This window comes from Mauremys reevesii, linkage group 3 (genome assembly GCF_016161935.1).
Source record: "Mauremys reevesii isolate NIE-2019 linkage group 3, ASM1616193v1, whole genome shotgun sequence".
Classification (NCBI taxonomy): domain Eukaryota; kingdom Metazoa; phylum Chordata; order Testudines; family Geoemydidae; genus Mauremys; species Mauremys reevesii.
The window spans coordinates 203587645-203614679 of record NC_052625.1 but is presented as its reverse complement, the minus strand read 5'-3'; the positions used below and the strand labels follow the sequence as shown (position 1 = coordinate 203614679).

At 52.2% G+C, this 27035-nt stretch overlaps 1 protein-coding gene across 2 annotated transcripts in view; it reads right to left on the bottom strand.

Moving 5' to 3' along the window:
• The window catches only part of LOC120402424 (bifunctional epoxide hydrolase 2-like), a 93276-nt gene that overhangs the window by 11016 nt on the left and 55225 nt on the right, over positions 1-27035 (bottom strand). For both annotated transcript variants that reach the window (XM_039533051.1, XM_039533050.1), the window contains exons 11-14: positions 25449-25534; positions 23743-23854; positions 3175-3249; positions 801-846 (exon numbers count right to left, since the gene is read on the bottom strand). In XM_039533051.1, the coding sequence (XP_039388985.1) occupies positions 801-846; positions 3175-3249; positions 23743-23854; positions 25449-25534 (319 nt within the window). The remainder of the gene's footprint in view (positions 1-800; positions 847-3174; positions 3250-23742; positions 23855-25448; positions 25535-27035) is intronic.

The following is a 27035-nucleotide window of genomic DNA, read 5'->3' as shown; positions in this document are numbered from 1 at the left end:
ATCGCTGCTGCTATTTATAGCGCCCTTCTGCAGCGTGCATTGGTGGGTGATTTGATTAGAACGCGCTGCGTAAGTGGATTTGCAAGAAAGGGAAGAAACCCAAGGAGGGAGAGAGGAGTTTCAAAGCGAGGCCTTCAGGGGCTCTGGTTAACATTCAGCCGCTCCACGCCATCCCACTGGCCTGGACGTCCCTCCTTCCTGCCCAGCTTTTAATTAAAGGGACAGCATCAAGGGTGTTTCTCAGAATGGCTCATATTTCACTACACCCACCCTCGCCTAGTGCATGATCTACTCAGAGGAGCTTGCAAAGAAAAGTGATTTCTTTCTTATTACCAGCCTCTCTCCTCCCTGCAAGCACACAGGCTAGTTTGTTATTGCAGGGTCTCTCCCAAGCCTTGGGCTGCAGACGCTGGGGTGTTATTGTAGGGTTGCACTGTTACGGGACAATTCAACACTTCTTTCTATCCACCCCTCCGTACATCCTTTCTCTCTCCTCCATCCCCTTCTGTTGTGGCCCTGGACTTCCTTACGTCCAATGAACAATCCTACAATAACATACCTGCGTGCGCAGCCCAACCCTTGCTAGCAATCCAATCCTTTGTTATTGTAGGGTTACTTGTGAAGTTGGGTCTGTTCACGTTTGGAGTGGAGGGGAGGGAGCCTGGGAGTAGCTCGGCAGTACCCCCCCACCAAGTATTTGAAACATCGTTGATGAGAGAGATCCGCCTGCACCACTAACGAGAAGGCTGGGAGATAACTGGGGAACAGGGCGACAAATCCCTTCCCACCTGTACCCTTACCTCGCTCCCGGACGTTGGCGATGTTGAGTGGAACAGGCAGCTCGTCCTGCGAGGGAAACAGCTCCAATTAACGGGACGTGATTAACTCCCAGGGCTGCTGGCCAGAGGGGAACTCGGAGAAAAGCCATGGGAACAATCACACGGCACCGGGGACTGACATAGGGGGTTGGATTAACAAAGCAATGTGCATCTAGCTTGGCTGAGCAGTAATCAAGGTGCGAGGGACGGGGGTGGGGGGGCCACGAGAACAGGACCATAAATAGTTGAAGTGACCCAAGAGAGCAATGGGGTGAAATTCACAAAAGTTGGGAAAAGCTCCGGGGACAGCGAGACTGATCTGCCTGGGGAACAGACTCTCCGGGGCGGGGTGGGCGCCCCTGCGCTGGTGTGTTCCACCCTGGCCCTAGGGAACGTGGTGTAGGAACAATCCTCCCTCAGGACTCTGACCCCACATCTCTGGCTCCTACAGTTCTACGGGCCAGACTGACTCGGAGGTGAGCATGGGAGGCATGCTGGGAGTGGGCGGGGCCACAGGGAGGACGCAGGACTGCTCCGCTCCCGGCAGGCTGACATTAAAGATGGGGCCTTGTCCAGCTTGTCTTGACTTTACTAGGGCAGGAAAATCCCAACCGCTCTTTTTCCAGCTCTTTCCCCAGCGAATGCCTGATTCGATTCCATGACACATTCCACGCAGAGGCCAGGTTATGCAGCCTTGCTCCTCGTTAAAGCCGGTGGCTCCATCTCCCACCAGGGCCCCTGGACAGGAAGCTAACGAGCCTGGAAACGTACTGTTATTGGTTAACTGCCCAGCCGTTCGGGGAAGGGCTCCACCGGGCCGACTCGGCGTTGCGGGGCGGCTGCAGGGAAGGGGCAGGCCAGGCTGTGGAATGGTTCCCCAAAGCTGCATATGAAGGCGCTTTTGAGGTCGGCAGCAGCACTGGGTCTCCTCTGTGCTCTGCTACCGAGCGCAGCCCCCGCAGCGCCCGGGGAAGGGGCTTGTTGGGGCCTTCCAGAGCCAGGAGCCGACAGACCAAAGCAGCGCAGGATTTGCACCGAGCACACGGGGGCTGGTGCAATATGTAACGAGGCTGCTTGGATTGTAGGCCCTGGCCCAGTCCTGCCCAGGGCTTCGCTCGCCCGGCTGGCTCGGAGCAGACACTGCCGAGAGCTCTAACCCAGCCAGCCCCAAGCAGCACGAGATGCTACGTCTGGGGCGAAGGAGGATCCCAGGCACTCGCAAGGGGCCCCGAGCGCCCCACGCTGCTGCTGGAGAACTCGCTCTCCGCGGGGACAGCAAACACTCGACGCCTGAACCCCGATGCCCCCGGGGCGTGCAAGAGAGTGGGTTCAATTCCCAGGCTGATCTCACTCCCTGGACTCTGCCGGGACGGGACTGTTACTCCATCGGCTCTGCAAAGGCCTGGAAGCCAAGCCAAAGAACTGCAGCGACGGGCCAGACGTCCCTGCTTCAAGCACATGGCTCCCCCTTCGGCCCCCCCTGGATTTACACTGTAGATTAGGGAAATAGCATCATCCCTGCGTTAATGATGGCAAAGGGCAAACTGCAGTCAGGTAACTCGCCCCAGGCTACACAGTGAGTTAGCAGCTGGGCTGGGATTAAAAAAAGCCTTAACTGTGAATCTTCTGCCTTCCAGACTTTGAGTTTGTTTAAATTATAAAGCTCTCAAGGGTTTTTGCCCTGAAGCTGCTGCTAAATATTGACTGCCTCCGTTCTAGGTTAACGACGCTATTTGTATTGTGCTCCGAGAAGGAGATGAAGAGACTCGATGTAACCCCTGGAGAGTGCTCAGGTTGTGCCATATGCTCAAGGCCCTGCGCCCTCCACCGAGTCCACCCCAGCCACAACAGCATAGGGCCCAATTGGAGTGAGTTTCCTTAAAGGACATCCCAAGCCCTTACTAGTGAGAACACGGTTTTCCGAACACGAAATGGAGTAAGGCAGAGAGCAGTGCCCTGGCTGAGTCTGCAGACAGCCAAAATTATTGTCACCAAAAAAGGCGTGAACTAACACCCTATTCGTCTCAACAGAGCATGTTAACTCTGAAACCTACCGATGATCTAAATGGCAACATTCTTCTCCAAACATCCAGCGGGCCCATCACTGTTGGGTGGAGCGGCAGATATCGGGGTTGGGGGTTGCAACAGTTGGCAAAACTTCCAGCTGAGTCTTGATGCCACACCCCTCCCCCCTGGAATTTCTGGTCAGGTCTCCCCAGGTGAGAGAGATGGGAGCAGAGCGTTAACCCAGGCTGGGGCTGGATCATCAGCCTCCGCTTCTCCTCCTTCAGACCCCTGCTATGGGATAAAGATCACACAAAGCCCCGCCCTACCCAGCCGCATGCCCCGCCCCTACCTCCTTCCTCATGGAGCGGATCATGATCCTAAACGTCCTGCTCAGGTCCTTCTCCAGCTCGAGCTCAGCAACACCCTGAAAGAGAAACAGCAGCAGCCACTTTCAATAGCTCTCTCCAAAGCGGCCTGCAGGGTAACACGGCACCGGTTTCCCAGGAATGGGGTTTTTGTTCATTATCAACGCAGTTAAGATGGTGACATTTCAAAAGGCAACAAAACGCTATGTTAGGAGAACCCGGATCTCCCATGGTCAGGGGGCCGGAGAGCTCAGGGGCTATGGACCCTTTTATCTTTAGTCCCCCAGATGGAACCCAGCCCAGATGGCTGTTCAGTGACCTATGTGAAATGGGTACATGGCACAGTGCAGCACAACAGTCCACAGTGTCACTGGTCCAGGGATCTCCACCGCTCCCTGTGACGGAGCGATTCTGGCGGGACCCAACTGAGAGTGCCAAATCAGGACCAATTGCTTAAACAGGGCAGTCACAGCCCTAGGCTGGGGTTTTTCCACCTCTAAGGCAAACCAAACCAGCCAGACAAAAAGGACTTTGGTCTCACCCCACTGGCTAACCACAAGTCACACAAGCAATTTCCTTAGACACTCCAGTCTCCCAGTATCACCACCAGTGCACTCGTCCTGGGGATGAATGGTTATGAAAACCAACACCCCAATAAAAGAAAAAGGTTCTCTCGATCCCAAAGGACCAAGCCCCAGACCCAGGTCAATATACACATCAGATCTTACCCACAAATCACGCTGTTGCCAATCCTTTAGAATCTAAAATCTAAAGGTTTATTTACAAAGGGAAAAAGGTAGAGAAGAGAGGTAGAATTGGTTAAATGGAATCAATTACATACAGTAATGGCAAAGTTCTTAGTTCAGGCTTGCAGCAGTGATGGCATAAACTGCAGGTTCAATTTAAGTCTCTGGAATGCATCCCCCGCTGGGATGGGTCATCAGTCCCTGGTGTAGAGCTTCAGTTTGTAGCAAAGTCCCTCCAGAGGTCAGAAGCAGGATTGAAGACCAGATGGAGATGAAGCATCAGGCTTATATAGACTTTTCCAGGTGTAAGAATTCCTTTGTCTTCACTGTGGAAATTTACAGCAACATGGAGCCTAGAGTCACATGGGCCAGTCCCTGCATACTTTGCTGAGTCACAAGGCGTGTCTGCCTTCTCTCCATGGGTCAATTGTGTAGCTGATGGCCCTTTAATGGGCCATCAATCCAGCTATGCCGGGCTAACATCAGCTTGTCTGGGACACTTCCCAGAGGCAGAGCAGAATACAAACTATAGACATTACAGAGCCAATACTTATAACTTTAACTACAAATGATACAGACATATAGACAGCATAATTATAATCAGCAACCCATAATCTGGTCTTAGACACCTTAGATGACCCCCTTTATCTAAGATTTGGTGCCACTGCAGGACCTTGGTTGCAACCCATGTTCTATATGGTCCCAATTTATATCAATAACGTCACACCTCCAACGCAAAATTGATGCAGGAAGGGATGACAAAACATCGCTGACTGCATCCCAAGAGCCCCCTTTCCTTGGGTCTGTCTCACTACAGCTAGTGTTGGGCTAGAGGCCGTACCAGTGTATAACCGAAATGGTTTATCAAAGTCATGTTCAATAACATGAATGGATCTCTTTACAGACTTAAGGTATAACTTGGTTAGCTTTTGCAGCATGGTTCCTATATGTTTCATGTGATCTTGCCAAGAGCTAAAGAAAACAGCTACTTTATCCATACCAGCTTTGGCCAATGTTTGGAACCCAATTAACATTACACCAATGTAGATATTGATGTTGTTCATAGAACAGGAATCTTGGCATTTAGCCATGAAAGCAATATGGTAGTGTGCCTCAGTTTCCCCTCTCATACAGCACATCAGGTCTGGAATGTATTTTCCCCTGTGAAAAGTTCCAACACTGTTTACAGGCATTAACTGTGAAACATCAGTATAGCAAGGCCCTTTAACATAAAGTGTGTTTTTATGTATTCCTTTCAACATGTTCAAGGGATTTTCCAAAAGATTAGGCACATTATACATTGTTACAGTTAGCATTAGCAATAACAACAAATTGATTGCAAGTGTCCATCTACAAACATGTTTGTCCTGCCACACCCTTGGCTCAATACCATTGGAGTTTGGGCCTTTTAGGGTTAACCTGTGGGTTCCCTTTGCAAAATTCAGTCTTCTCTTTCCTTCTTGTTCTTCAGGATTAAACCCTGATTTCTCTTGCTTAACAGAATTCACTGGCTGATGGGGTGGGCCCTCTGTGCTAACAGCTATTAGCAATTCTGTCTTCTCCCTGCCAGCCAAGTAATTCGCATCAACACAGACACTAGCTTTTAACTCTTCAGCTGCTATGGATTCCAAGGCTGGACTTTGTCTCACAGAGATACCACACAAATCCAAAGAGTCTGAGGGTGAGAGCTGGCTTGCTCTCCCCTGCCTCCTCAAGCATTTAGCCATACAACTGTTCTGCTCTGAAACACCAGTAACTGAATCTGTCCTCAGATCCTGAAGCACAGACTGCTCACTTACAGATTCAGCATGGAGACATTCCTGTCCCAACAGCATTGTCTCCCCACCAACAAGCTGGCCACACACAGCCAGGTGGTTATAGGGCTGCTCAACTTCCTTAACAGCTTCTACTCCACCTGAGACCTTTTCAAAGCTGCCCACACTGGATCTCTCAAAAGGAAAGTCAGTGGATCCATTCACAACAGAAAATTTCTGGCTGTTAGGAACTGAAACTTTCTTGATTAAATCACTTTTACACCCTTCAGTTGCAGTAAACTGCTTGCACAGGCTACCATGAGGATTCCTTTACCTAGGAGCTTCTCTAAGCAGCAATTCACCCCTCTCAGAAATTCTGCCCTTCCCCTCTTCACCTAGGGCTTGCTCTAAAGGAACACTTCCCTGAGCAACCACAGATGCTACAGACTTTCTAGATAACAGGTCAGAAGTAGTCTCCTTCCCTTGGCCATGAACAAGTTCAGGAATCTTTTCCTTCTTGCTACAAGTTGTCAAACTGTCAGTCGGTAACACAATTAAATCACCTTTATGCTCTCCTTGTGCCCTGGCTGGGGTATCACCCTGATCAGACAGAGTTGCTGCACCCTTTTCCAACCACACATTAGCAACTGGCAAACTACAAGCACCAGAATTGTCTGTTCTCTGGGATTTTGCTATGACACTAACTGGATGCAACCTAGTCACAGTGCCATTCCCCCCAGCAGACACAAACTCAGGACCATTCCCTTCCTGGGCTTTAGCTGTATTTACAACCAACTTCGAGACAACTGAATCACCCTCAACCATCACAGGCTGACAGGCACCTTCTGTCTGCTCCACAGACACAGAAGAGCCGGAGACACATTCTCCTTTACCAGACACACAGCTTGGGATTTTACTTCCCTTGTCCCAGCACACAGGGCTGTTCACCGACAACTGCTTGGAGACTGGGGTAGCTTCCTTTATAGGCAAGTCAATACTCCTGACAGACACAGGCACATTCCCTCCACTGTCACATTTCTTCACACAGGAAACAGGTAAGGGATATGGACACTCATCTTCCACTATCCCTCCCTTCCCAAACTGCTGATTAGACAAAGCCACCAGCTCACAAGGCTGCCTAGGCTTCTCCGAACTTTCCCTTCCAGGCACATTGCCTCTCCCAACAGATAAGCTGCTGCTCTTTTCACTACACTGAGCTACTTTTAGCAAATCACAGTTACCCATTTCAGGTTTACTTCTACAAGCTGCACTAGCCACCAATTCATTACCCATTACAAATTTACCCTCTCCTTCCTCAGTTAGGGCTCTAACCTGACCATTTACTTTAATCTGCTCCTGAGAAACATTTTCCTCATCCATGAGATCTTTCTGCTCTTGATCTAACTCCAGATTCACTTCTGAGACATCAGACAGACATTCAGAAACTTCATTCCCAGACACACTGCTTATTTGCACAGACAAACAGCTATTTTCCACCAGGTTAGAATCCCCCTCTCCATAGCCATAGCAAAACGGGTTAAACACAGAGAACTGCCCAGAGTAATACCACATATCAACACAGTTATAAACTGGATTTTCCAGAGGATACAGTCTCTGCCGTTCTTCCATTGCTTTTTTGACTTGGAGCTGGAGTCTAGCAGTTTCTTGTTGCACCTTGTGAGTCTCCTCCTCAGCAGCCAGCAGCTCCAGACGCCCCTTACGAGCTTTTTCTTCTCTCTTAGCAGCCTCTTTCGCTCTCTCAGCTGCCTCTCTCTTTCTCTCAGCTGCCTCTCTCTTTCTCTCAGCCGCCTCTTTCTCCAGCTGGGCCAAGACTTGCTTCTCTTCCATTCGAATTTTTGCCAGTTCTTGCGCATAATCAAACTGCAGGCTGTCTCTCAAGGCTTGCAGTTTCCTTGCTTTTCCTGATGCTCTCTGTCTCATGGTCACTGATCTTTAACCAACCAAACTCTCAATCCCAAAGTTAAAATTTGGATAGCGTGGGGTTCTGACCCAAAGCTTAATTGACCTGGTTCTGTGGATCCAAGCTCGACTACGCCACTGTGACGGAGCGATTCTGGCGGGACCCAACTGAGAGTGCCAAATCAGGACCAATTGCTTAAACAGGGCAGTCACAGCCCTAGGCTGGGGTTTTTCCACCTCTAAGGCAAACCAAACCAGCCAGACAAAAAGGACTTTGGTCTCACCCCACTGGCTAACCACAAGTCACACAAGCAATTTCCTTAGACACTCCAGTCTCCCAGTATCACCACCAGTGCACTCGTCCTGGGGATGAATGGTTATGAAAACCAACACCCCAATAAAAGAAAAAGGTTCCCTCGATCCCAAAGGACCAAGCCCCAGACCCAGGTCAATATACACATCAGATCTTACCCACAAATCACGCTGTTGCCAATCCTTTAGAATCTAAAATCTAAAGGTTTATTTACAAAGGGAAAAAGGTAGAGAAGAGAGGTAGAATTGGTTAAATGGAATCAATTACATACAGTAATGGCAAAGTTCTTAGTTCAGGCTTGCAGCAGTGATGGCATAAACTGCAGGTTCAATTTAAGTCTCTGGAATGCATCCCCCGCTGGGATGGGTCCTCAGTCCCTGGTGTAGAGCTTCAGTTTGTAGCAAAGTCCCTCCAGAGGTCAGAAGCAGGATTGAAGACAAGATGGAGATGAGGCATTGGCCTTATATAGACTTTTCCAGGTGTAAGAATCCCTTTGTCTTCACTGTGGAAATTTACAGCAACATGGAGCCTAGAGTCACATGGGCCAGTCCCTGCATACTTTGCTGAGTCACAAGGCGTGTCTGCCTTCTCTCCATGGGTCAATTGTGTAGCCGATGGCCCTTTAATGGGCCATCAATCCAGCTATGCCGGGCTAACATCAGCTTGTCTGGGACACTTCCCAGAGGCAGAGCAGAATACAAACTATAGACATTACAGAGCCAATACTTATAACTTTAACTACAAATGATACAGACATATAGACAGCATAATTATAACCAGCAACCCATAATCTGGTCTTAGACACCTTAGATGACCCCCTTTATCTAAGATTTGGTGCCACTGCAGGACCTTGGTTGCAACCCATGTTCTATATGGTCCCAATTTATATCAATAACGTCACACTCCCTACAAACGGTCTCACCCTCCCAGCAAAATAAGTGACACACCCACTTCACAGGGACTTCTACTGAGAACGAATGGGGAGAGAAGTTAAGTCCCACGGCAAACCAGAGGTCGGGTAGGAAACAGCACCCAGGAGTCCTGGCTCTGAGTCCTCTGCTTGGCCCACTGGAGGAGATCAGTGAGAATGCCAGCAACGGTGCCAGACATGACAGCAGTTTTGTAACATACACACCCAGCTGCTGGGGACTAGACTGAGACACTCCCCCTCCACCAACTCATTTAACGTAGGGGCTACCGAGCAGACGTCAGATGTGAAAACTTCTGGTGACCATGCAGGTGAGCTGCAACCCAGCTGGTGACCTAAAGAACAGCTCCAATCAGGGCCGGCTCCAGACCCCAGCATGCCAAGCGCACGCTTGGGGCGGCATTTTAACTGGAGGGCGGCAGGCGGGTCCGGCGGACCTTCCGCAGTCATGCCTGCGGGAGGTCCAACGGAGCCGCGGGACGACCAGACCTCCCACAGGCATGACTGCGGTGGGTGCGCTGGTCCCGCGGCTCGTGTGGACCTCCCGCAGGCATGATTGTGGAAGCTCCACCGTAGGCGCGGGACCAGCACACGTCTGCGGGAGGTCCCGGAGGCGCGGGACCAGCGCCCGGCAGCACGAGCGGCGCAGCATGCCGCCCTGCTTGGGGCGGTGGAATTCGTAGAGCTGCCCCTGGCTCCAATAACACATTAGCAATCCCCTTCCTGCCACCAACACAGGTGGGATGTGAACTGGCACCCTAGAGGTATGAGGCTTTGTGACATTTAAAGACAGTTTATCCTAAGACCATGCAGAAGCCAGTCAATAGTCCTGGTCACTGGCTTTCTGGGCTGGTTATTTGCTGATGAGTCCGAGCTGTCGGCCAGAACTAACTGAATGGCCCTGTTTGCATTTCAGTTCTGCTTTCACTCACTCAAGCTGTCAATTAAAATGAAGCACCTATTAAAAGAAGAATTCATTTGGGGAAAAGACAAATGCTCTTAGAAGAAGAGAGAAGGGGAACGATCAATCAGCTTTGGGGCAGGGCGATTTTTTTTTCAGGTTCCTACAGCTCCACCAGGGCTGATAATGCATCAGGCTGGCAGGCGTGTCTTGTATACCAAGTCCAGTTTGGAGATTCACACGTGCAGTGGCTTCGCATGTACTGAGAACAATGGAAGAGGGGGTTAAATGCACCGAGGGGTTCTGTCCTGCCCTGCAGGGACAATCTGTGATGGGGGAGGAGGAGACTGCAATTGTGAGCAACTCCTGGGAAAAGACCAGAATGTTGCTTTTCATACCCAAAAAAGACCTAATTTTAAAGCCTCTCAGAGGGAAAATGAGAGAAAGCTGCATGCGCAGGCCACACCGCAGATTGCTCATCATATTTTACAGACCCAAGAGGCAGAGACGCCGGAACAGGGGGGCCAAGGGACCACGGCCCTCCCACTTTTTAAAGTGTATAGGTGTGGCCCGTCCATTTTTTGCCATGGGCCCGGCCCTCTGCCCTCCTCTTTCCACTGAGGCCCTGCCCCACAACCAGGCAGGAAGCTGGAGCCTAGCCCAGGTAATAGCGGCCCGGGGAGCCCGAGCAGCTGTGGGGAGTCGCAGACCCAGGGGTTGGGGGCTGCTCTCGGGTACCCCCACTCTGGGCAGATGGAGGGGCCCGGCTCCAGCTTGGCCAAGGGGCAGGACCACAGGGAGGGGAAGAGGCAGGGCCAGGGCCTCATGGTCCCCCCCACACTTTTAGGAAGAATCCGTCGCCCCTGTCAAGAGGCTCAGGCAGTTTGCAGAACCAAAGTGCCGGATTCTTTCTGCTGTGTACTGAGCGGTGCTAACCATGTCAGGGGCGGGTTAGGCTACAGGAGACACAGGCCAGGTTCAGTTCTTGATGCTGTGGTACCCTGTAGCCTGGCGTTTCTGGATGTCATGTTCTTCTGACTCAATGTAACAGATTGGACGGGGGTCACGTTATTTCAATGGGACTCAAGGTTTCATTATCCACCTCCCACAGGATGGACCACAGGGTAAAAAAATACGGTACCATCTACCTCACTGTGGGGATGGGGGTGACAAGGATTGATGTTCATTCTGCGATTCTAAGAGAGAGGCACTATCTAAGTGCTAGCAACAAACAATAAATAGCAATATCCAGCTCTTATAAAGGGATTTTCATTAGTAGATCTCAAAGCACTTCACAATTTTACATCATGTGTCTCCAAACAAATATTACTCACCACTATGTATTTCTCTCTAGTGAGAGATTCGGGGGAGGCCTGGAGCGTCCTCTACAGGCCGTCTACCACACTGAATTCCCAGGAGAGGAACTTTACTGTTGTATAAGCCACTTAGATCGGAATCATTTTGGCCCGCACTGAAACGTAGCCAGCGCTGGGATGGAATGAGGCAGCACCAATGCACTGAATCGCGATGGGACACAAAGAATCTGGCAATTCCGGGAGGCAGAACGCAATTACCCAGTGTGGAGTTTGCCCAGGGCAAACGGGTTAACTGCTTTGCTGTTGGGAAAAGCACCATGAGTTCTTTGATAACCACAAGTGCCTTGGGTTTACGTCCAATCTGAGGGGATTACACGCACAGAAACGCTCAACTATTGGTTCCCATCTGCACGAAAGCCATCCACACCCTGGAACGGGTGCTCTTCTCAGAGCCAGTATCAGCCGTCGCCGATGGATCCCTCTTTCCAAGTAACCCAGACATGCCCTGTCCACCGTGAGCCCAGATACATCTGCTAACAGCCACATATCCTATGAACCTCTGTGGCGGGCCTGGCACCGCACCGCCCCTTTGTGCAGGGCCAGCTCTAGCTCTTTTACCGCCGCAAGCAAAAAACAAACAAACAAAAAAAAACCCTGCGCAGTAGCCGGAACAACAAAAGGGGCTGGGGGGCGACCTGCTGGCCGGCTGGAGCAGCAAAAGGGGGGGGGGCAGGAATTCCAGGAAACCTGCCAGCCGGTCGGAGCAATGAAGTGGGGGAGGGGCATGAAGCAAACCGCCCGGCTGGCTGGAGCAGCAAAGGGAAGAAAAAACAAAAAAACAAAAAGAAAAAAATATGCCTGCAGGGCGGTGGGAGCGCGTGTGAAGGGGGACTGCCCAGCCCTGCAGACCCCGGGCAGCGGAGTGCACACCCCAGCTAGCGGGGGGTGGGAGCGCGGGTGAAGGGGGACTCCCAGCCCTGCAGACCCCGGGCAGCGGAGTGCACACCCCAGCTAGCGGGGGGTGGGAGCGCGGGTGAAGGGGGACTCCCAGCCCTGCAGACCCCGGGCAGCGGAGTGCACACCCCAGCTAGCGGGGGGTGGGAGCGCGGGTGAAGGGGGACTCCCCAGCCCTGCAGACCCCAGGCAGCGGAGTGCACACCCCAGCTAGCGGGGGGTGGGAGCGCGGGTGAAGGGGGACTGCCCAGCCCTGCAGACCCCGGGCAGCGGAGTGCACACCCCAGCAACCGGGCGGGGGGCGAGGTGAAGGGGGACTCCCCAGCCCTGCAGACCCCAGGCAGCGGAGTGCACACCCCAGCTAGCGGGGGGTGGGAGCGCGGGTGAAGGGGGACTGCCCAGCCCTGCAGACCCCGGGCAGCGGAGTGCACACCCCAGCTAGCGGGGGGTGGGAGAGGAGAGAGAAGGGGGCAGCCAGGGCTTCCTTAAGCGGGGCACTTGCCGTGTGGCCCCTCCCGCCGCGCCACCTGCTGAGAGGGCTCCGCACCGCTCCCGTGGGCAGGCAGGGAAGGACGCGGTCTGCGTGCCGGGCTTGCTGCAGACCTGGCACCGCTCCCAGCAGCTCCCCTCCTCCGCGCCACCGCCCCCTACAGGGTGGCAGGAGCAGCAAACCAAAAAGAAAAAAAGCTGCAGGGGCGACGGAAGCGGCAAAGAGCAAAAGAAAAAAAAAAAAAAAAAAAAAGGTTTGGGCGGAAGCCGCCCCTTGGAATCTGCCGCCCCAAGCACCAGCTTGCTCGGCTGGTGCCTGGAGCCGGCCCTGCCTTTGTGGCAGGGGTGGGATGGGGTGTCAGAACCTCACCACTCCCAAGTTCACGTGCCCACCTCTCTGTGGGTGGCCTCCCGCCATGCAATCACTCCTTGGTCCGGGTAGTGCCCTAACTGCCAGAGTCCACATAAATTGCTCCCAGGCTGACGTCCGCATGGCAGTGGCTCTGCTTCCTTGGGAAGCTGCAGTGGTGGTGGCAGAGGGGCAGCATGCAGAGCCGAGTGCTGATACAGGCTTTCCAGGGAACACACAGTCATCTCATTTTGCTTTGCCCAGTGGAATCATTATTCGTCGAAAGGAGAGAATAAATAATAAATGACAGGCCCTGGCTCTCCAGCTGTTTTGAAGCAATGAGAATTAAAACTGTCTGGCCGACGCAGCCTGGCATGACAAGAGGAAATAAATCCATTCTGTCACAGCCCTATTTATATTTGCTTCAGGCTCAAGACATTATTGGGGGGGATAGCTCAGTAGTTTGAGCGTTGGTCTGCTAAACCCAGGGTTGTGAGCTCAATTCCTGAAGGGACCATTTAGGGATCTGGGGCAAAAATCTATCAGGGACAGTACATGGTCCTGCTGTGAAGGCAGGGGACTGGATTCAGTAACCTTTCAAGGTCCCTTCCAGCTCTGTGCGATAGGTATACCAGGCACAGGGATGTGTGGTGTATTTACAGATGCTGGTGCAGCTGCACCCCCTGCAAGGGACAATGCACACAGCTAGCTTTGGGCAAAAGAGCCTTGGAGGAGAAGACAATGGATTTCTGGTTGGCTAAAACTTACCTCCTCCAGGGAGGGGGCTCTATCATTTGAGGGAACAGACACCCACTGGGGGTCTGCCTTCCAAGTCACACCTCAGCATGATAAGCCTCCAGGTAGGACAGACCATCAGTGCTCTACAATCCTTTTACACTTCCATTAGCTTTGCTCCTACTGTTAAGATTAAACGATACTTTGGTTTAATCCCAGATCTGGTCACTCTATTCGCTGTTGGTCATAGATGCCCTCAGGGAAGAAGTGCAGGGGCTGAACCCGCTGGCTAAGTACAGTGAACCACAGGGATGCTGTGCCCCAGGGCCTGGTCTGAGAGTGGAGAACTGCAGGATTCCATCCCAGGAGAGATAAAGACCCAGGGCCTGGCACCGGGGAGGGTGCGTTTGGAGAGACCAGAGACGGGGGAGGGACAGTAAGCCCTGTAATTATGGCACCTGCATTCAGAAATCCTATTTACCGTGGATCTGGAGGGATTATCTTAATGGCCCTGAAGCCCTGGGCTGTTCTAGGGTTTTGTACTGCTACCCAGCCCCATAGTACATAGGTGCCTTTCACCTCCCAGAGACTGATACTAGTTGAACTGGGATAGCGATAAAGCCCTGGCTGGGATGATTTAGTTGGGGTTGGTCCTGCTTTGAGCAGGGGGTTGGACTAGATACCTCCTGAGGTCCCTTCCAACCCTGAGATTCAATGATTCTATGAGTATTCAATGAGTCACAGCCACCGGGCAGAAACGGCAGCACACCCTGCCAGGCTATGCTGCACTTCCTTGAATATCCAGATGTTCAGCTCCTAGACCGCTGGCTTCTCCGTCCTGGGCCAGCCAGGAGGGGAGAGCAGACGATCACAACGGCCCCTTCTGGCCTTGCTACGAGTAAGAACGGAGCTAGAGAGACCCTCACTCCGCAATGACTTTGCGATGTGTCCTTCACTGCAAGCGTGGCGAGTCTAAATGAGCCTATCAGAGGGGAACAAGTAACGTATGCGCATATTAATTTGAAGCTGACGCTGCATTTCCTGAGGCTGTATCAGACCCCTTTTGAAGTTTTGCTTTCTTGTTAAATGCCGGTTGCTCCCACTCTCCCGCTCAGCAGTCAGCCAAGCCCAGGGTGTGCAGCCACCCCGCAAAGCCCTGCTCAAGTTCCTGCCACCCGCTGGGGCTGTGCTCCCCACGGGTGTCGCTAGGACTTCTGGGGGCGCAGCCCATGTGTTTCTGTGCTGCAGCAAACTGAGCCACTCTATGATTCTTCCCCACTGAACTGTGGGAGAGCTTGCCTGGCCTGCTGGGCACACAGGGGGAATTGTAGGAAGGCCCTGGAGGACTATCAGCACCGAGCGATTTTGCCTGCATCCTGGGCTACCAGCCCAAGTGAAGGTGGGACATAGGTTCCACCCCACACCCCCAACAGGACCAGCTACCCCGAGCAGAAACAACCATGACACTCCCGGGAGAGGGATGTGTGTGGAGAGGGGAAGGTGATTAGGGGCCACCCCCGGGTAAGAGCCTGGACTAACTGCAGCGAAGACAGCTCTCCCCGTCCTCACTTTTGTAGTGAAGTTTTGCAGTGGGCGAGACATGCTGAACAGCCTCAATACCCCAAACTTCCCTTCATCCTCAGAACAGATCTAATACCGACCGCCTCCCCCTCAACGTTTCCAGCTGCAGTTGGGGCTTAACTCCCAGCGCCGCAAGTGAATAAATGTTGGTGGAGCTGATCCCAGGCCCCAGCTATGCCCATCAGCACACACTGCAGTATTTAGCCTGACTGAATCTAGTGCCAGGCTCAGGACTGGAATGGAGATGGGGGGTGGGGAACAGGATTGGGGTGCACTAACCAAGCTGTGTGAAAGGTTGGGCCAGCATCATCAATCTGTCTTTTTCATGAGCACTAATAAAACACATTCACTCCCACTCATCTCAAAGGGAAAGCGCTGGTTCACCAGCCTCCTTGCATCGCTATTAATTCCGGTCACTGTCTGGCAGGAACAGACATCAAAGTACGTTCTCTGCCCATCCAGATTGGAAACTGCCTTCAGAAGAAATTGATGCTCTGATCCACCCACCCAGAAACCTCATACAGAGACTGAAGTGTAAATGCAATTCCCATTAGCTGGTGATCATCAACTCACCCTCAGGACATGCCCTTCATGGTGTCCCTGCTCACCCCCTCCTAGGGTGACCAGATCCTAACAGTAAAATATCAGAGAGAGAGAGAGAGTGTGTGTGTGTGTGTGGTGATATACCATATCATACATAAACAACACCACTGATATTAATAGCAATGGTATCTAGAATCAGAACTGAAAGGGACCTTGAGAGGTCATCTAGTCCAGTCGCCTGCACTCAAGGCAGGACTAAGTATTATCTAGACCATCCCTGACAGGTGTTTGTCCAACCTGCTCTTAAAAAACTATGGGTGGAGATTCCATTACCTCCCTAGGCAATTTATTCCAGTGCTTAACCACCCTGACAGGAAGTTTATCCTGATGGCCAACCTAAACCTCCTTTGTTGCAATTTAAGCCCATTGCTTCTTGTCCTAGCCTCAGGGGCTAAGGAGAACAATTTTTCTCCCTCCTCCTTGTAACAACCTCTTATGTTTTTGAAAACTGTTATGTCCCCTCTTGGTCTTCTCTTCTCCAGACTAAACAACCCCAATTTTTTCAATCTTCCCTCATGGATCATGTTTTCTAGACCTTTCATCATTTTTGTTGCTCTTCTCTGGACTTTCTCCAATTTGTCCACATCCTTCCTGAAATGTGGCACCCAGAACTGGACACAATACTCCAGTTGAGGAGCTAATTCGCAGCTGCCCAGCTAACCAGTGCCACTTCTAACCATGGGCCCGGTGGGCACAGCTGGGCGAACTGTAGGTGCTAGTACTTGCACCTGCAATCACCGGCTCTTACCTCTCATCATTCTTGTGAAAGCTGCACAAGCCAATCCGAGCTGAAGCCAGCACCAGCAGGGATGGCAGCCCTGGTGTGTGAGGCTTTGGAAGCAGCTTGTGTGCTCCCATCAGACCCAAGGAGGATGCCTGTCTCATGCGCTCTCAGCATGGAGCCCAGGGGTTCTGGCTGGGTTTTCATTCATATTCCCTGCATAACCCAGGCACGAGGCCCCGGGTGCCTCAAAAGCAAAAAAGACTCTTTGGCCTGAGACCTTAGGAAGTGGACCCAGTGAGTGTCTCAGCTTCCCACACATTTCATGACGTGCATCGTAGGATGCTGTAGCGATACAAGTCTGCTTCTTACTGCGGTGCCTAAACAGATCTCAGTGCTCGTCTCATGATCCTGCCACCCCTGCCTGCCGCTTCTCCCAACCCTGCCCCGCTTCTGCTGGCCCTCACCTCCCTCCACCCACTGACCTCTTGCACACTGGGGTGGAAAAAGTAGAGTCCTCCCCTCAGTCCTCAGCCAGCGGGAAGCCTGCAGGCCTAGAGGTCACACATCCCTCATCTCCTCCATACAGTGAGTCACAGCTTCAGACCTGTTACGCACCTAACTCCCCACTGGGATCTTTCAAAAATTCCAACCTAAACTCAGACTATCCCTCCTGAGGCATCAGTAATTCTCCAGATTTCCCGACTCCCAGGCCTGTGCTCATTCCCATAGGCCACACCGCACCCAGGGGCACTGGTAAGCTTCGGGGTGTGGGGAGACGAGGGGCAGGGCTGGCCTAGCAGGGGGAGTCATGGGGCAAGCTCAAGGGGCCTGAGCGGAGATAGGTACAGGGAACCCTGGTCTGAAATAGCAGGAGTGCTGCAGGTCAGCAGTGAGGTGCACGAGCAGAAAACGGTGTGGGGGAGCCCAGGCTCATACAGGGTGCAGGACTGAGCTGTGTTGGCAGAGCTGTGAGGAGCGCAAGGGCATGGTTCTGCCATCACTGCAAGAACAGGGGGGGCTGCAGGCCGGAATTGAAGAGCCTCAGCAGAGCTTCCTCTGAAGCTTATACAGCACCCGCCCTCGTTAAGCCAAGGTATTCGTCCATCGCTCTGTAAGCAGACAACAGTCCAGGTTTCATATCCGACCGCTGCAGCTCTGCACCGCGGGATGCTGAGCAGACTGCTCCCCCCCACCATTTAAAAAAAGCAGACGACAGAACACTGCTGTGTCTGGATCCGCTGCACCCTGTCCAACTGGGCGTCACGCACGTGGAAGGGTGGAGAAAGGAGCTGAGAACATAAATGGGTTTCAGCTGGATATGGAGATTTAACTTCCAGATGAAGACAGCATGTTGATGGAGTTTAATAAACTGGCGGTTAAGGCAAAGCTGTGATTTCCGCTCAACCCTGGGATTTGTTGGGCTAGAACAACGCACGTTTGCAAACCCTTCATGTTGAGAAAGATTCCACTGTGCTACCTGGCTCTGGGGGCTGTTCCCTGCCAGAGGGGTGAGCTTTAAAGATGACTCAACCCCAGAGAGTTTAATAGGATTCCAGAGAGCTGGGGGGTTTCAAACTGGAGGGGCTACACAGCCTGGCTGCTGCTGCCGTGTCAATATCACACTAGAAAGACCCAGTTTAAAACCCCTGGTCAGCAAAGCAGCTCCAAACTAATGACAGGTCAGTCGCATCCCCGGACGGGAACTTCCAGGCCCAGCCATCACTCTGCTTCGGATTCGGAGCCTCCCCTTCTTCCCCCAAAGTTTTCCAATAGCTCCTCACTCCTCCAGGAAAATAAGATTGGACTATAGTCTCCCCACCCAGCCACCGCGCTCTGCTGTGAGAATCAATACTATGCCTGCATCTAGCCCCTCTTAAAATCCCATCCCTTCAATTCCTTATTCTCATCTTCAAGGCCCTACGCAGCAGAGCTCAGAACATCCCCTTTCATTCCCTCTGCCAAGGCCTCTTTGCTCACAGGGCAGGAGCATCTGCCTATCTTGAAAGCACCAGAAAGTCCGTCTGTTCTTTCTTTATCGCCTCACCTGCCTGCCAAGCATGACAAACAAAGCCCAGCTCTGCCTCTTGGGCTGAAAACACATCCAGGTGCCATCTGCCTAATTATCATTTAAAAGACAAAGTGTGAAGGGAATATGCGAGGACAGGGCAGAATTCACACTGGAAAACTCGCCGTGCAGCACCAGTTCGAGTCAGCTAATCGGATTTCTAACATGCTCTAAGTGACACTGGCTCAGCCCTCTGCCTCCAACAGGCAGAAATACATTTGCCATCCTCAGCGCAGCTCAGAGGCCCGGCCCCCAGCTACGAGATGAGCCTGCTAATGGTTTGTTAGCCACCTGCCCTCTGTGGAGAGAGGCTGCCTTCTCCATTTAATTTTGCACAGAGAACAGGGACTGAGCAGGTGGAGTTCTCACGCTGCTCCAGACAGGGGGCGGGTCTTCACTATCGCTTAAGTCGATCTAACTTACCTCGCTGAGGGGTGGGGAAAACGTGATGCAAGTTACAGAGACCGAAGCGCTCTCCACACTGGCGCTCTGTCGGCGGGGGACGCTCTCCCCTTGGCATACGGCATCTTCGCCAGACGCGCTGCGTCGGTGCAGCTGTGCCAATGTAGCGCTTCTAGTGTAGACATGCCCAGAGTAAAACCAAACCGCTTGTACTCTGCCCTTTTCCCCTCCCTGGGACTTGGAACTCAACCTGAGTTCTCCCCCAAACGTACCTGCTCCTTGACTGTCCTTGCAGGACCTCTTCTGCCCTCAGCCCTTCATTCCCACAGCCCCCAAGAGACACACCAATCCCTCTCGTACCCGGGGCTAGCTAACGAGAGCCACCTGCCAGCACCAATCTGCTGCAATCACTCCACACCCGCTGTAATTACTCCGCATGCCTGGCTTTAACGCCAAGGACTTTCCCAGCAGGCTCTAGCATCCGATCTTCATCTCAATCCGCTCTAGCCCTCTCTGGGAAGAGCCCATTTGGAAGGGGTTTCGGTCCAGGCAGACAAGTGCCAGCTGTGACGGGTTCCGCAGCCACGCGGCTGTGGGCGCGTCTGGCAGAGGGATACCGGGCTGCCCTGGAACTAACCCATTGCCCTGGAGGGCACCACACAAGAAACGTGAGCTCGAGTCTCCGCTCTTGAGCCATAAGCCGTTGGGTCGGAGACGCACACGGAAGCGGGATGTTCTGCCCCAGTGGGGAGAGAGCGCAACATCCCTCGCCAGGAACGGGCCGCGGTCCTGTCCATTCTTCTCCTCAACAAGGGTCGGTGGGGACTGTGGAAAAACTGGGGGGATCTTTTCTGGACACAAGGGGCACCCAGGGGCCATAATAAGGAAGCAGACACAGGTTCCACAGCCGCTGCCAAGCCAGGGGCTTTAATGTGGCCTTGGCAGCCTCTCTGCGAGTCGCTGAGGTGCGGACGTGTCACCTCAGCACTGCACAAGAGCTCAGGGAAGAACGATCCTGCTGCCCCAGCCTGGCTCTGCAGTTGCTGGCGGCACGTTGACCCAGCAGCCGGGGCTGCGTCCCTAGCAGGGGGCACACAGCAAGGGAGAGTTCGGTTACATCTGATTCGAGGATGAGCCCCACTCACCCAGCCAGCCGGGCAGCGAAGACACTGGGACGCCCCCCCACTGCTGCAGAAGTCCAGGTAGGTACGTGCTGGGATGCAATTCCCTGCAGGGGACTTGAGGCCTGTGCGCTGGTTGTGATGCAGAGTTCAAGCCGCAGGGTGCAGCTATTGGTCAGAACAGCCAGCACCGCGGTGCGCATGTACGGGAGGCAGAGCTGTTTTGAGGAGGCCTGCTGCACTCTGCTGCTACAGGAGACTTGGGGTCACCTGTGGTAGCAGGGGACTGGATTCAGTGTCCCCTAGGACTTACCAGCTGGTCATGGCTGGAGAGCGTCAAGGTAGCTGTAGGTGGCATGTGGCCATAGACTCATAGACTTTAAGGTCAGAAGGGTCCATTATGATCATCTAGTCTGACCTCCTGCACAACGCAGGCCATACAATCCCACCCATCCACCTCTATAACAAACCCCTAACCTATGTCTGAGTTATTGAAGTCCTCAAATTGTGGTTTGAAGACCTCAAGCTGCAGAGAATCTTCCAGCAAGTGACCCGTGCCCCATGCTGCCGAGGAAGGCGAAAAACCTCCAGGGCCTCTGCCAGTCTGCCCTGGAGGAAAATTCCTTCCCGACCCCAAATATGTTGATGAGTTAAACCCTGAGCATGTGGGAAAGACTCACCAGCCAGCACCCAGGAAAGAATTCTCTGTAGTAACTCAGATCCCATCCCATCTAACATCCCATCCCAGACCACTGGGCATACTTACCTGCTGATAATTTGGCAACTGATCTTTGATTAATTGCCAAAATTAGACTATCCCATCATACCATCCCATCCATGAACTTATCAAGCTTGGTCTTAAAGCCAGATATGTCTTTTGCCCCCACTACTCCCCTTGGAAGGCTGTTCCAGAACTTCACTCCTCTAATGGTTAGAAACCTTCGTCCAATTTCAAGTCTAAACTTCCTAGTGTCCAGTTTATATCCATTTGTTCTTGTGTCCACATTGGTACTAAGTTTAAATAATTCCTCTCCCTCCCTGATATTAATCCCTCTGATATATTTATAAAGAGCAATCATATCCCCCCTCAACCTTCTTTTGGTTAGGCTAAACAAGCCAAGCTCTTTGAGTCTCCTTTCATAAGACAGGTTTTCCATTCCTCGGATCATCCTAGTAGCCTGTCTCTGAACCTGTTCCAGTTTGAATTCATCCTTCTTAAACATGGGAGACCAGAACTGCCCACAGTATTCCAGATGAGGTCTCACCAGTGCCTTGTATAACGGTACTAACACCTCCTTATTTTTGCTGGAAATACCTCGCCTGATGCATCCTAAAACTGCATTTGCTTTTTTAACGGCCATATCACATTGGCAGCTCATAGTCATCCTGTGATCAACCAATACTCCGAGGTCTTTCTCCTCCTCTGTTACTTCCAACTGATGTGTCCCCAATTTATAACTAAAATTCTTGTTATTACTCCCTAAATGCATGACCTTGCACTTTTCACTATTAAATTCCATCCTATTACTATTACTCCAGTTTACAAGGTCATCCAGATCTGCCTGTATGATATCCCGGTCCTTCTCTGTGTTAGCAATACCTCCCAGCTTTGTGTCATCCGCAAACTTTATTAGCACATTCCCGCTTTTTGTGCCAAGGTCAGTAATAAAAAGGTTAAATAAGATTGGCCCCAAAACTCATCCCTGAGGAACTCCACTAGTAACCTCCTTCCAGCCTGACAGTTCACCTTTCAGTACGACCCGTTGTCTCCCCTTTAACTAGTTCCTTATCCACCTTTCAATTTTCATATTGATCCTCATCTTTTCCAATTTAACTAATAATGCCCCATGCGGAACCATGTCAAATGCCTTACTGAAATCGAGGTAAATTAGATCCACTGCGTTTCTCTTGTCTAGAAAATCTGTTACCTTCTCAAAGAAGGAGATCAGGTTGGTTTGGCACGATCTACCTTTTGTAAAACCATGTTGTATTTTGTCCCAATTACCATTGACCTCAATGTCATTAACTACTTTCTCCTTCAAAAATTTTTCCAAGACCTTATATACTACAGATGTCAAACTAACAGGCCTATAGTTACTCGGATTACTTTTTTTCCCTTTCTTAAAAATAGGAACTATGTTAGCAATTCTCCAGTCGTACGGTACAACCCCTGAGTTTATGATTCACGGGCTTGCAATTTCATGTGCCAGTTCCTTTAATATTCTTGGATGAAGATTATCTGGGCCCTCCGATTTTGTCCCATTAAGCTGTTCGAGTTTGGCTTCTACCTCGGATGTGGTAATATCTACCTCCATATCCTCATTCTCATTTGTCATCCTACCATTATCCCTAAGCTCCTCATTAGCCTTATTAAAGACTGAGGCAAAGTATTTATTTAGATATTGGGCCATGCCTAGATTATCCTTAACCTCCATTCCATCCTCAGTGTCTAGCGGTCCCACTTCTTCTTTCTTTGTTTTCTTCTTATTTATATGGCTATAGAACCTTTTACTATTGGTTTTAATTCCCTTTGCAAGGTCCAACTCTACATGGCTTTTAGCCTTTCGCACTTCAACCCTACATGTTCTGACCTCAATAAGGTAGCTTTCCTTGCTAATCCCGCCCATCTTCCACTCCCGCCACGCCCTCTGCTGACCCATTGGCTTGGGGCAGCTTGTGAAATTTTCCATGCTTTGGCCCCAGCCAATGGCCTTTGCTTGTGAGCAGTGCACACGCCCATTAGCGTGGCATGCGTCTTCTGTCCTTAACTTGGCACTGCCCATGCCCAGAGCCTGTAACGCTCGGATTACAAAGCCTCTGAGGCGCCAAAGGCAAGAGCAGGAATTTGTTGCGCAGGGTTATTAAAAAGCCGGGCAGGGGAAACTCATGAATCTTGCAGATCCTTGCGCAAACCCTGCAGCGGCTTCCTCGATTCCATGACCCTTTCTAGACACTTGGACGTTGGAACTGGTTTCCTCATTGGTTGAGAGGTCCAAGGGTGGTAAGATGGGGGGAGCAGTGCCCAGGAGTCTGCGACTGTCCCTTAACTCTTTTGGAATAGTGCTAGGGGATCTTTAACCCCCTGCCTGGACAGATACCAAATACAGGCAGAATCAGTCTCAGTTTAACATCTCATCTGATGGACAGAGCACACCCACTGGTACACACTGCATCATCAGTGGGGCATACAACCAAGGGTGGAGACAGAGCATTACCAATGGAACCATCTCTGTCAGGCAAACTTTCTCCGCTCCAGCTGTTGTTTCTGTGATGGGAGGGCAGTGAGAGCAGTAAATGGTGAACTGGGCCTGGGCAGACGGATAGCAGAGACGGTCACTCCTATTACACCCCAGGCCCTGGGAGTAACAACATGTTACCTTATGAGCTCTACCCTTCCGCTCAACTCCATTTATGGCACTATGGGGCTAGATCTTCGACTGGTGGAAACCATCAGAGCTAGGCTGAAGTCAATCCAGTTATATGGATTTACAGCAGCTCCGAATCTGGCCCCCAGCCGGAGCCATCTTTTATATTTCCTCAGGTGGAGCTCTCTGTTGATGCCTTACATCACGGGACTGGCAGTCGGAACAGAACCCACGGAGCGCAGGTACCCAGTGCACTGGGAATAGAACGTCTTTGGCTCGTACTCACCGGCTCCTGGAAATAAAGCTGATAGTCAAACACAGGACGGGCTTTGATCATCTCCATGACATCCACTTCAGGGTTCACTGGTCTGTGGGGTGCATTCAGTCCAGCCACTGCCCTAAGACACCAGCAGCAGGAATCAGAGAGGGAGAAACCAAAAGACCCAGTTTACAACCAAGAGTGATACACTGGGATTTAAATGGCAGACTCCGAATTCGCACACTGGCATTGGGCTGTGTGTGCACACAGGGGCATTTCAGGTGCTCCCTCTGACCCTCAAGCACGTGGAGCGCCTTAACTAGAACTCCACCGTGAAGGAGTGTGGGGGGAGCCGAGCCATTGTTTCTGTGATGGGAGGGCAGTGAGAGCAGTAAATGGTGAACTGGGGCTGGGCAGACGGATAGCAGAGACGGTCACTCCTATTACACCCCAGGCCCTGGGAGTAACAACATGTTAAGGACCAGGTCTGCAGCAGGCATAATTCACCATAATCATATTGGCCTAAACAGATCATCAATTTACACCATCTAAGAATCTAGCCCCGAGTGCCCAGAGCCTTCTCCCGTGGGGAAGCATCACTTGTCAGTGGGGAAGGGCCCAACGAAAGAGGTCACTGAATCCCAGATCCACTCGGTCCATATACTAAGGCTCTAGCCACCGTCACCCCAGTTCTGCAGGCTGGTCCCAGATCCAGCTTCAAGAACTAGCTGAGTAATTCACCGGGAAGTGGCTCAGGCTCCAGGACTCTTACCGTGGCAACATGCATTATGGCCACATTGAGAGATCAAAATCTAAGACTAGAGAGGTTGGGGCAGCCTGGCAGGACGATGCGCAGAGAAAACTTACTGGGCTGCTACTCAGGCTGCACTTGTTCAGTGTCTAAACAGAGACGCTGTCTCCTGGGCTGGCATCCTGGCAACTTTTCCCAGCACTAGCTGCACCTAGTGAGGCTCTACTCTGAAAAGTGTCCCTACAAATGGTCTTGTGAGAGGTCACGTTTGTTATGCCTCAGTGACTCCATCAAGCATGCTCAGTTTGAGATAGAGGTTTTCCTCAGGCTGGGCTCAGAGTCATGCTGGGATCTTTCCTTCTCACAGGGGACCACCAGTTCTAAAGGGCCTGTAGGGAAAATTAGGTGCTTGGTGACACCTGCGCAGCCCCGGTGCTTTCAGGTTATGACTTCGGTGGCATTGCTCAGGTGTTACTGGTTTGCACAGGTGTAACTGACTGGAACCGTGTTAATGGTGCCATTGCTGATGCCCCCAGAGGAACAGAATCCAGCTCACTTGCTCTCAGCTGTGTTGGCTCTCCAGGGCTAACAAGAGTAGAGAGCAGTAAAAAATAACCTTTTGCCCCTCAAATGAGCAATTCTGCCTCTGACACTCACAGCAGGGAGTAGACCCGGTGAGTTGGCGGAGGCCTCTTTGTATTGTCACTTTTCAGAGCAGAACCTCGCTTCTAACAAAGTTCTGAGCTGGTGACCGTGGTGATAATTTATATGGTGAACAAAAAACCTTCTGGTCACATTAGCGGGAATTGGGAGCATTTTCTCAGCATTCTCTTCCCAAAATCATCTCATTGCAGGACAGATTGGAAAAAAACAAACCCCATGACTAAGTCAAAAAGCCTAAGCCCATGCCTAAGTCATTCCGTGGTACCCCCTGCCCCCTTTGGAGATGAAATGATAGGGGAGCCATCCGACGGGGACTCACCTCACTCGCTCTGGGTAAAAGAGGGACATGTTCCACACCACAGCGCCGCCCCAGTCATGGCCGATGAACACGGCCTGGGAAATGCCCTAGGGGAGTCCGGGAAGCAAGTGTGTCAATGGGAGCAAAGGGGGTTTCCAGGGCAGAAGGACTCACGTTACTCTGGCTAGGAACACAGGAGGGTGACCCAGCACTTACCGGGGGCACGAAGGGGCTTTGGGACAAGGAGACATTTGGAAGCTCTCCAGCAGCCGGAGCGAGAGAGGAGTGCGGCTGAGTTTGCCAGTGTGGCACCATCTTTCTCCCCACCCCTGCTTCCCCCACACATCCAGAGGGCTCTGCACCAGTCCAGGGCCTGCGGAACAGGCCAATGGTCGTTGTTCCCCAGCCCTGGGAGGATGGGGAAAGAGACAGCCAGGGGAGGTGCATTTCCACAGCCCAGCCGCTGGGGCGGGGACGGACTAGCTGCACAACACCTGAGAGCCTGGCTCCAGTTGAGCCACAAAGCTAGGGAGCTCTGCGCCGTCCACTGGCCCCGCGGCAAGCGTTGCTAGCAGGGAGTTCTTTGCTTGCACTGGGCTCCTAATCCAGCAGGCTGGGTAGCCCACCCCGAGTGGAAACCAGTCCACTAGTGACCTCGCGACCCCCTGGGCACGCGAGCCAGCGTACCAGTCTGATCGCCCAGGACAAATTTCCATTCACAATGCGCCGCCAGGGGCTGACACAGGAGCCAAAGCTTCCTCCCGCCAACCCACAAGCGGGCTCTCAAGTGCAATTCAATTAGCTGCTGGCTGCAGTTCTGCTGGGTCTGTTACAGGTGACTCGGTTGCTCTCCTGCCGACCGCTGGCTGGGAAGTTTAAGGCCAAAGGCTGGATTCAAAGGGGACATGGAAGCTGGTGTCAGCTGGACCCTGGGATGCTCTCACTCCCGTAGCCCTCCTGACACTGATGTCACTTGCAAAGAGGCTGGGAGGGGGGTTTCTTCCAGTAGCGCAGGGGCTGCTTGAACTCCAGCCTCCTTCCGCCTCCTGCTCGGCCCGTCCCTTGGGTCTCTCGGCACGTGGCCTACAGGGATTCGCCTCCCTTACATTGCCAGCAGGCGGCCGTGGTTGAAGCGGAGCTGTAAGCAGCAGGGTCAGTTACGTGTAGGCGAGTGGGCACAACTCCAAGGCAGGGCAAGAAAGTTAGGAGCAGCAGAAATGACCAATTTAAGCAGGGCAAACCCTTAGCGTAACCACACTCGGACTCACTGAAACTGCTCGTAAGCTTAGCTCAGTCAGGCCTGGTCTATACACAGCGTTTTACAGTCTAACCAGAGGTGTGAATTTAAAGCAGTTTAGTTAAAGCAGTTCACAAGGGCACTCTTACCGGGGTCAGAGAGGGGCTTATTACAGCTTAGCCTGAGCAGATCCCGAACAGACTGAGGACAGGGCACTGGAATAAGTTGGGATATTATGGGTTCTAGTCCCAGCTCTGCTACTGGTCTGGGCAACTCGCTTTATAGAATATCAGGGTTGGACGGGACCTCAGGAGGTATCTTGTCCAACCGCCTGCTCAAAGCAGGGCCAACCCCAACTAAATCATCCTGCC